General features: G+C 46.4%; 1 protein-coding gene across 3 annotated transcripts in view; it reads left to right on the top strand.

The window, feature by feature from the left end:
• The first annotated feature begins 801 nt into the window (after window positions 1–801).
• Window positions 802–10,905, top strand: part of ZYG11B (zyg-11 family member B, cell cycle regulator) — a 59,605-nt gene continuing 49,501 nt past the window's right edge. The window contains exons 1-2 of one of the 3 annotated variants that reach the window (XM_031969106.1): window positions 802–1,026; window positions 1,553–1,705. In XM_031969106.1, the coding sequence (XP_031824966.1) occupies window positions 1,024–1,026; window positions 1,553–1,705 (156 nt within the window). In that variant the 5' untranslated portion in view covers window positions 802–1,023. The remainder of the gene's footprint in view (window positions 1,027–1,552; window positions 1,706–10,905) is intronic. The other 2 variants (XM_031969104.1, XM_031969105.1) reach the window with 2 other exon arrangements.

Here is a 10,905-nt window from a genome sequence, read left to right as displayed (position 1 = left end):
AGAGGAGTCTGCGAAGCCGCCGGGCTTTTGGCTGCCCCGATTGACTTGCAGAGCCCCACGTGCTCGGGAAGCTCTCCCGGAGGAAAGATCCCGCACGCAAATAACACGGCGAGATTAGGGGGTCAGCCTTCCCCGAAAAGGTTCTGGGCCCGGGACCCCCTTAAAGCAAGCGGGGAACGACGGGATCCTGAGTCAGGAGGAGGGTTCGGACGGATAGAGATGCTCGCGAAGAGGAAGGCGAGGGGCACGTCTGTGACCGGACGCCGCGTCTCGGCGCTCACCTGGGAGCCGCGGCGGACAGAGGGGAGTGGGCCAGACTGGTCAGAGACGGGGGCGCTCACAGCGGAGGCGGGGGGAGCCCTGGGACCCAGCCCGAGACCCGGGGCTCCCGCGGGCTGGGGGGGCCGGGGAGGAGCGGGGGGAGCGGGGGCTGGGGAGGAACGGGGCGCTGGGGGGGCCGGAGAGGAGCGGGGGGCGGGAGGAACGGGGGCGCTGCGGGGCCGGAGAGGAGCGGGGGCGGGGAGGAACGGGGGTGCTGCGGGGGCCTGAGAGGAGCGGGGGCCTGGGAGGAGGGGGGGCGCGGGGGGACACCGTGGGGGGACCTGAGGGCTTGCGAAGGGGCGGAGATCCCGGAGGGTCCTCAGCAGGGCGCAGGCGCCTGAGACCGTAACCTCCCAGAGGGGAGGCCGGCTCCCGAGTAGGCGATCTGGACTGGGGTAGGGCGGACGCCAATTCAGCGTGGCCAGTTGATTGACAGCTGAGGCTGGGGGCGCGGCCCCTTTAAGGCGGCGCTGGGGCGGACTGTCCCTCCGGAGTCTGCGCGGCGGCGGCGGCGGCGGCGGCGGCGGGTTCACTTCCAGGTTCCGCCGAAGCTGCAGAAGCCCCGGAGGCTGAGGAGGCCGGGCCGGGGCCGGGGCCGGGGCCGCCTCCCCGCGGAGCCGCCGCCGCCCGGAGCCCCCCGCGGGACCGCGGCCAGCGCGGGACTTCGGGGCGAGGAGGAGGAGAGGCGAGGCCGGCGCAGCCATGGTGAGGAGCTCCGGGCCGAAGCGGGGGGCGGCGGGGGCGGAGCGGCGGGGACCGGCCGGCGGGCCGGGCCGACCGAACCCGAGCATGTTTCCTCCTTCGTCCCGCTCCTTTCCCGGGAGATGCCCCCTCTCCCTCGAAGAAGTCCCCTTCCCCGTAGTTCCCCCTCCCCGCAGACGTCCCATCCCTCCCCCTCCCCCGCCGCCCTCTGCCCCTTCCCTTTGCCCCCTTCTCCCCCCCCGCCCCCCCTGCTGCTCCTCGCCCCCTTCCCGCCGCCACCCGCCGCGTGCTTTTCCCGGCCCCCTCTCTCCGCTGCACCCCCTCTTCCGGGCTCCCCCCGGGCTGCCCCGCGTCTCCGGAGCATCTTTCCGGGGCTGGGCTGGAGCCGCGCTCCGGGGGCGGGGGCGTCCAAGGACAGAGAGGGGCCGCGTCAGGTGTCGGGGAGACCGGGAGGGGTCAGGAAAGGGGCTGGCCCTGGGTTCCAGTGCGACCCTGCCCCTTCCTGCCCACGCCGATGACCTTGGACTAGACCCGGCGCCCGTCCGGGCCTCAGTTCCCTCGTCTGCGAAACGCTGGGGTTGGACTCGTCGGCTTTAAGGTTCCGACCCCCCGGGGCCGCGGAAGAGGCGAGGGCACCACCTGCCACCCGGGGGAAGTCCGGCAGGGCCTTCGGGGAGCGAAGGTGAGGAGGGGCCGCGGCCCGGGAACCTCCCGCTCGGAGGGGCCGCAGGATGGCCCGGCTCCCGGTCATCAGGCCCCCTCCCCCCTTCTCCATTTCCTTTTTTTCTTCGGGCTCTCCATCCCAGCCCCCTCCCCCACTCCGATTTCCCAGGATCTCAGAGGCCATCTTAGAGCGGTCCCAGGTTACAAATAAGGAAACTAAGGGAGGTCGCTGAGGTGGTGGCCACCCAGCCTGACACCGGCTTCAGGAAGCGCCTCCGTGGGGACCCCAAGCTTCAGAGCAGGCGCCACCTTGTTAATGGGAAACACCTTTCTCTTCTGCGTGTTAGAGTTCCCGGGGCCTGAGTGGAGAAAGCAGAGAAGAAGCCTTTTGCCTGGCTTCATTGGGCAGCAGGGGAGGGGGACAGCTCAGGAGGGGGTCTGGCTGGACTTGAGCCAGTAGACCTGGATTCAAAGGCCTCCCTTTAAACCTTGTTTGTCTGGGCCGCCCTCAGTCACCTTCAAGAAGCTATTCTGAGGAAGAATGGATTTTTTCTAAGCCTTAGTTAGTGGGGGGATGACCTACTTGGGGACCCTAAAAGAACTGTTTACAAAAAAAGGTCAATTTCAACTTTACCTTTATTCCATTAGAACTAACAGTTTGCCTTTAGGACATAGTTTGTTTGTTTAGTTCAGAAATCCATGGGTGTCCAGAGCATTAGACAGGACAACTGGGAACTGATGTGTGGGGGAGTACTCAGAAGGGCAAAGCCATCACAAAGTATGGAAGAGTCTGGTCTGGGAGCTGGGAGGTGCTACTGCTAGCGCTTGCACAGGATATACTGGTCAAGTTCGAAAGAAGAAGGGTGATCAGGCCAGAGTTCGGTGTTAGAATCTTGAGGAAATTTGGGAAGAAAGAATGTTTCTATTGCAGGTATATTTGTGAAGTTCTCCAAAGTCTGCTTATGCTAGAAACTGTTCATGGATTAATGGCTCTAGTTAACTTAAATCAGAGGTTACTTGACGGTTGCAAGGTGCCCAGCCCTATTTTAGAATGCATTGACACCTTAGCTTGGGAATAGCCCTAAATAAGTGGTTCTTTGCCTAGTGGATTGTCACCCATAGGCTGTTTGAAACAGCCTCGAGCTAGCCAAAATCCCTGCCCCATTTGGACAGAAACATCTTAGGCAAAACTAACTTGTTAATCATGTTCTCCTGGGAGGTTCATGTGGAATTCCAACCTTGTCTCCAATCTAATGGTGGAGAAAGAGCAAGATTATCCTGACTGATCACTAACTGTGACTGAGGTTGGGGTCCTTCCCTGTAAAAGGGGATTGAATTTAGGAGTCCCTAAGGTCCCTTCCAGCTGAGTGCTCTGGCTTTAGGAAATGGAGGGTGTTTTTGGACTGTGGTTTATATCTATAAGCTTCTCCAATCGCATGGTTTTTGTAATCATTTGATCAGCAAATATTTATTAAGCACCTACTATGTGCCTCCTCTGTGAAGAGGATGATGAAACAAACCTTACTGTCAAGGAGTTGGCATTTCTGGAAAAAGAACTGGGGTGTGAAGCAGGTATAAAGTATAAGCATTCTCCAAGCTTCTTAAAACATCCTTAAATAGAATGGAAATTGGAGATGGATGTCAGCTTCTTGTCAAAAAAATAACAAACTGTCTTAAGAGAATTACATTGTAAAGTGTTTCCTGAATTTTTTCCTAGAGACATTTCTTTGATTCTAATATTGTATCCTTTGAAACAAAATAGAACATCAGTGCCTAGTGTTTGTGTTAACAGAAGCAGAGGGTAGGAAATATTTAGAAGCTGAACTCAAAAGAAGGGAACGATGGCAGGTTCTTCCAGTCATGGATCTTGCCTAATACCTTTAAGGTGTTCAGTGAGCAGCTACTGACGAAAGGAAGCCAGTCTCTTCCCATAGAGTGGAAGGACAATGCAACCTGCAGTCACAGACAGAACTACCGACCCAAATTCTGCCCTTGAGTCAATTTCTGTGCACTGCCCCTCAGCTGTAAATGAAGGTCTGTCATGTGACTCTTAGGTTCCCTTCCAACCTAAAGTGCCAATAATATTATGTCTGGCTTTTCACTGGCCCCATTTATTACCTTAAAATGGATTATTTGAGTGTCCATGAAACCTGCTTTCCTATCAGCTATTTTACTCGGGGCCAGAATTTGGAAATTGTAGTATTGCCAAACAGCAGATTCATGACCCGGAGTCAGTGAGCTGTCATTGCCAGTCCCAGCTGGAGCAGCTTTTGATTAATTGCTACCTAATTTGGGAGAGAGCCTCTGAGAATCTCACCCAAACTCTTAATCTATTTGCTTCTGAACTTTTCAAATCTAATCTTCAGGGAACTGAAGTCATGTAATTGAAAAGAACCCCACTTGTGTGCTTTCAGTTCTGTAGCCAATTGTTGTTGTTCAGGCATTTTCTCCCGTGTCTCTTTGTGACCTCATTTGGGGTTTTCTTGGCAAAGATAGAGTGGTTTGCTGTTTCCTTCTGCTCATTTTACAAATGAGGAAACTAAGGCAAAGAGGGTGAAGTGACTTGTCCATAAGTCACACAGCTATTAAGCATATAAGACTGGATTTGAATTCAGAAAGATGATTCTTCCTGACCCCAGACCCAAAGCTGTAGTCATTAAGTCACCTAGCTGCTCTCCATAACTGACAGAACACTTTTAATAGTGGTAGAAGATTGTATTTGGAGGAGGTTTATGAAGTTCTCGCAGTAAAGCTACTGTTACTTTAAAAGCCCCATTGTAAGTCGTTATATGCTGATATAGCAGACATGGTCAATTTCTGATCTTTCAGGGAACTAATTACGATGTCTAGGTGGTGGAAAGTCCAGGACTAAAAACCCTTCCTCGTGAGCTTGGTCATTGAGTTGCTATTTACCTTAGAGTGGGCAGAGAAGATGAAATACAATGGATTTATTGATTGAATTTTCCTTCAAATTGAATATTAATGTTGGATTTTACTTTGTAAACCTTAAAATAGTATCTAGAAATGTCAGCTATTATTAATTTCCTTTTAAAGATTAAGCACTTAGTCAAGAGCTTGATGGAGCAGATTGATTGTTGGACTTGAGCCAGACAGCCCTAGATTCAAGTCCCATTTGTGATGTTTGTTCGGATCTTTGAACCTCAGGTAATGTGCTGTCTAAGGCTGAGGGTTAAAAATGGCTTGCAAACAACCTATACCCAGACAAAATAATAGCTCTCTCATTTTCTGGTTTAGTTAAGGTCTAATAGGGGACAAAGTTGAAGCTATTAACTTAAAATGAGTAGTTTGACTACTCTTGTTTGCAGATTTTTCATCTCTCGCTTTCTCAGAACCCAGTATATAGAGGGTTCTAGGAAGCAGTGGACCAAGAGTCAGAAGGTCTAAGAGTGAATCTTTGCCACTGATTGACTCTGTCTTTGGACAAGTTACTTTGCCCCTGTAGAGACTTCAGTTTTCTCATCTCTAAAATAACTTTAGACCAGATAAGTACCAAGATCCCATCCTGCTCTAAAATCTTGGACAAGTCTTTTATAAAACCAGGATTCCTGTGGGACTTGAGGAAAGAATGCATGTGAAAGAGCTTTGGAAACTGGGTGGCACCAAAATGTCAGGTAATATTAATATTACTTATGTATACTTATTGAATTAATAAATAATTAGCCTTTATCATTTGTGTAGCACTTAACACTCTATTTTATTAGCTCTTGAACAACTGAAATTTGGCAGTAGCAAGATACTCCATTTACCCCAATGCCTTAACTTCTGTGACAGGGCCCGCAGTTGCTCAATAAATGTTTGCTGTTGCTGAAACTTAGATATTGAGACTCCAAAATCTAGATCAGTACAACTCTTAGCCTAACAAAAAATGCCAGCTAATTGTATTTCCTTTTACCAAGTGATGGATGACAGCTTGGTTTTTGTGCTCTCCCCTCGGGGCTGCCATTCTCCTCAGCTCTTTGAAGTGTGAGTGACATTTACTAGTTCAGCTGATCATTTGATTAAATCACAAGAATAACGTGGTCTTGATCAGGACAATAATCTGACATTTATAACTAACTATCCTTAAGTTTAAATAGCAAAACTTCTCATCCCCATTTCCCTCATGGGGATCAGCTTGTTTTGACTTTCTAATAATTCAACAGCAAATTTTAAAAAATATTTCTTAATGGTGTGACCACAAGGTCAGTACTTATGCTAGTAAGAATGACCTAGCTTCTGCCCTCAAGGGTCTTATAATCTGCTAAGATCCATACACATACAGGTGCTTTAACACATGATGAAAAAATGGCCAGTTTTAAATCATAGGCTTGTTTTTTTAAGAGCTGGAAGGGACCTTGGAGATTATTTAATTGAACCTCTTAGGGTCCATAGAGAGGTGCAGTGACTTGAGGCCAAAGGAAGCTGAGCCTTGAGTGAATATGACTTTGGATAAATTTTTCTCTCTTTTGAAAAGGCCATAACTCTGGAATTAACATAGGCTTGATGGGCTGAGCAGTGGAAGTTGAGTAATAATATCAATTTACATTTCTCTAGTGTTTTATATAATCTCATTTGGACCTCTGGGCTTTGAGGTGGGGAGGACAGGTAGTCTCTTTTTATAAATGATGCAATGGGGAGAGGTGACATGACTTGCCCTCTATTGTAGAGTCTGTGGTTGGCTTCTAAGCAAAGCCTTGGACCCAGGGACTGTGAGCTCTAAATCAGACCTCTTCCTCCTTTCTTTCACACTCCGCCTCCACTCTCCTTCTTCCTCCTCCTCTTCTTTTCCATTCCTCCCCCAGGCTGATTCCCAAGTAGGCTCAGTTATGGACTGTGCTTTGGTCATTTGAGCAAGAAAAGCACAATAAGCAAAAGGCACAGGCTGAAAGTAGAAACATTCTCTGTGAGCCTCTGTTGTTTCCTCCAGATAGGTTTGGGAACACTCTGCCCAGATTGCCCCATCCTGCTTCTTTTTTAGCCTTTCAGTCTTAGGGCTTGCTGCTTACCATTTTGTATGCTAATCACTCAGGAGAGCACATTTTAACAGTCATCATGGGGGAGGTGGCAATCTTTTAGAAACAACCAGCAAAAATTATCTGTGTGACAGACATTTAAATTCCCAGGAAAGGCACCAGCAAAATTAGTAGTGTTCGTTTCTTTCATCTAGAATGTGAATGTTAGTATGAGCCACAATCAAAGATGCTTTATTGTTATTTTTTTATTTGAGTGCATTTAAAACAAAACGAATCTTGACTAATTTGAATAAATTTAAAATTTCCTAATGGTTGTGAGAGTTTGGGGTCACTCCTGAGACCCAAAAGCAAGCTTTAATAGGCAATAAAGTGTCTCAAGTATTTTAACTAATTTTATTACATAACAAATGTGTGCTCATAGCATAGATTTATCTGGTTAAGAGCATAGATTAAAAAAGCATAGATTCTCCAGGTGACATACTAATTGCATGACTTTCATCTGTAAAAGGTTCCATTATGGGGCAGCTAGGTCCAGCACTAAATAGAGCACCAGCCCTGAAGTCAGGAGTATCTGAGTTCAAATGTGACCCCAGACATTTAACACTTCCTAACTATGTGATCCTGAGTAAGTCACTTAACTCCATTTGCCTCAGCAAAAACAAAAAACAAACAAACAAAAGGGTCTGTTACAAGAAAGGCCTAACTTTCTGTTATTCTGCATTCTTAAATACTGTAATGATTGTTCTGGGGTTGGCTTCTCTCTGGGGTAACTAAATCATTGTTTTTTTAAAAGCTAGTAGAGCATAAACTGGGTGATCTCAAAGATCCAGCAAGCCTAGCCAGTGAGTTTTGGACAATAAGACTCAAGCTATCAATTATTAGCTAGATTGTTTATATTTAATTCTAATTATCAGTAATTTTTGGTAACTACTTGTGAAGCAGGAGCTCTTAAATTGGGACCATGAATTTGGTTGGTTTTTTATTTTGTTTTGTTTTGTTTTTTTGGTAAATGTATTTCAATAGAATTGGTTTTCTTTCTTTTTTGGCAAGGCTATCTGGGTTAAATAGCTTATCAAAGATCACACAGCTAGTTAAGTGGCAAGTATCTGAGCTGTATTTGAACTCAGATCCTCTTGATTCCAGTGTACCATCTAACTGCTCCTGGTATTCTTAATAACTTTATGTTATGCATTTAAAAACATGATTCTGAGAAGTGATTCCCACTATGCTCCATCAGAGTGTCCATGACACAAAAGGTTTTAGGAAATCTTGGTATAGAGAGACTGTAGTGAGTCAGAGGTCTGACCAGTCCCTTAGTCACTGGAGTTGATAAAAGACATGTTGGTTGATTGATAGGGAAAGGTAGTCACGCTTGGAGTTGATAAAAGACATGTTGGTTGATTGATAGGGAAAGGTAGTCACGCGGCATAGAGGATGGGGAGCTAGACTTGGAGTCAGAAGAGCAGAGTTCAAAATGTCTGCTTTAGATATTTGCTCAGAGATGCTGGGTAAGTCACTTAACCTCTTAGCCCCAATTTCCTGTGAACTGCGTATAATAACACCTCCAACAAAGAGGATTGTTGCAAAGATCCAAAAAAATAATGAAAAGTAATTTTGCAATCTTTAAATGGCTAAGTAAATGCTAGCAGTTATATTGATCGATCTAATTTGAAGAATTTGGGCCTTCTGTGATAAATTGGGGTTTGTGAGAGACCTCTCCTTATACCTTTAAACTGTTGGATATCCAGGAAGGTTTTTCAAACAAGGATCTTAAAAACTGATCATTTATCCTTATTCTTGTTTTCAGATGTGACTTAATTGAGCCAATAAACTTTTTCAGTACACACGTGGATTTCCAGAAAGGGAGAGCAGAGGTTCCTGGGGTTTGGCGAATGTTCCTGCCACTTAAAAAGCCTGTTCTATGTAATAGTAATAGATGTAACTATGTAACTAGTAATAGATGAGTCTGGCAATGGCTAGGCCTGCAATTCTGGGGCTTCTCCTGAGGATCTTTAGCAGGCACCTGAGGGCCTGGTCGAGGGAGGCGGGGAGGGAGCTTCATTTTACTGAGGAATAAACCAGGGCCTTGAGAGTGACTTGGATAGGGTCACTGTAAGGGAGAAGACAACACCCATCCCTTTTCATTCCACCAAACTGCCTCCCAGTTCTCAGATTAAGAGAGAAGGTGGGTTTTTTCTATTTGACCTTTGAAATCTATAATAAAGGGGTCAAAGGTCTAGACTTTATAGTTTATATATAGACTGAGCACTTGATAAATATCAAGCTACCTTCTCTCTTTCTAAGGGATAGATTAGAGCAGCAGAAGAGATGCACTCAGTTATTCTTTAGGCCTGATGTATTATCATATTGCTCATAAGCAACTTATTTTTTACAAATAATAAAAATATTGGCTTATCCACAAACCAGCTCTTTTCTGGATAATTAATTAAAATGAGTAGCCTAGGTTTTCCAACTCTTGTAGATTCTAACATTTGAGAGCCTGCCTGCTTTGAGAGTTTAGGCACTATAAATATACACAGGTCACAAAGCAGCTTCCAGAGAGAAAATGAACTTGATCCTTGGCAGGTTTTAAAAGATGTAATGTCCATTAGGATTAATGGCTTTAGAAGTGCAGAGGGCCTCAGAATTCTTCACAATGCTTTCACTTGAAACCAAAGCCCTCCTTTCCTCTGTATGGAAGATCCTTGTCTCTAAGGAGGTCTTTTTTTCCTGGCAAAAAATGTCACTTGGCATCTCCTTGAACACTATAGTCAGTCAGCCTCTATCTTGGTAACCCTGTATTCTAACCCCATATGGTGAAACTTGGGGGGTTCTTTATCCTATCTGGCCCAGCCTTTAAAAAAAAATAGAAACAGTCTATCTGTGATTTTGTTGGGGTAGGGAACTCGGGAGGAGGACCTTTCTATCAAATCGTAGCAAAACACCATTGGTCAATTTAAGAGGGATAGATACCTGGGTCGCCAAAGGGATGAAAGATTTACCCAGAATCAGATGGGTCAAATGTGACAGATGAGGCTTGAATCCAAGTATTCCAGACTCCAAGTTACTAACCCTCCCCCTCTCCCCATTTTTTTTGAATGTAGAGTTAACTTAATTTTTTAAAAAATAATATTTATTTTCCCAAATACTTGCAAAAATGGTTTTCAACATCCACCCTTGTAAAAGTTTATGTTCCAAATATTTCTCCTTCCATACTTCCCATTTGCCCCCTTCTCTATAGGTTACAACATATGTGCAATTCTTCTAGGCATATTTCCACATTTATAAGAAAAATTATATAAGAAAAATCAGATTAAAGGGAGGAGGGGGGAAATGAGAAAGAAAAAGAAACCCAGCAAACCAACAACAACAAAGGTGAAAATATTATGTTGTGATCCACCCTCAGTCCCCACAATTCTCTCTTTGGATGCAGATGGCTCTCTCCATCACAAGACCATTGGAATTGCCTCAAATCACCTCCATGTTGAAAAGAACCACGTTCATCAGAGTTGATCGTCACACAGTCTTCTTGTTGCAATGAACAATGTTCTCTCGGTTCTGCTCCTCTCACTCAGCATCAGTTCATGGAAGTCTCTCCAGGCCTTTCTGAAACCAGCCTCAAGCTGCCTCTTTTAATACTTCAATAATCTAATCTCCCTATGGCCTAGCTTTCTGTTCTGTAGCATCGGAAGGGTTACAAATCATTCTTCACAACACCCCTGTGAGTTAGTGGGCATATCATCGTCCCCATTTACAGAAGAAGAATCAGATCTTGAGACACAGCCATTAAGTATCGTGGCCAGGTTGGGAATCTGATTCCTCCCTCCTTCCCCCCCACAATGCTCTCACCCACACAGCGCAGGTCACCTTCACACAGACACGGGGAGGAGGGTACATCTTTGCTTCCCGAGCTTTTCCCTGGGGGTCTTGCTGCAGGATAATCTGAGTGGGGGTATCAAAGCTGTGTCTGAGGTCTCCCTAGAAACGTCCTTTTCCCTGGATTCGTGCACCTGGCTGTTGGCAGCAATCAAATTTGGGCTGCACAGCAACTGGAATCACATAATGTCCCCAGTGCTCTGTGGCCAAAAGTGTCTTCCCCTCTGAGCCAGAAATAGCAATATTTTTGGCACGAAGCATTGAAATGACCTCTGAGGCACGGGGCTCAACTGAGAGTAACACGTAGTCAGCAAGCACTTTTAACATGCCTACTGTGTTCCAGGCACTGTGTAAGCTTTGGGGCATCAGA

This window comes from Sarcophilus harrisii, chromosome 4 (genome assembly GCF_902635505.1).
Source record: "Sarcophilus harrisii chromosome 4, mSarHar1.11, whole genome shotgun sequence".
Taxonomy (NCBI): Eukaryota; Metazoa; Chordata; class Mammalia; order Dasyuromorphia; family Dasyuridae; genus Sarcophilus; species Sarcophilus harrisii.
This window is presented reverse-complemented; position numbering and strand designations above follow the sequence as displayed.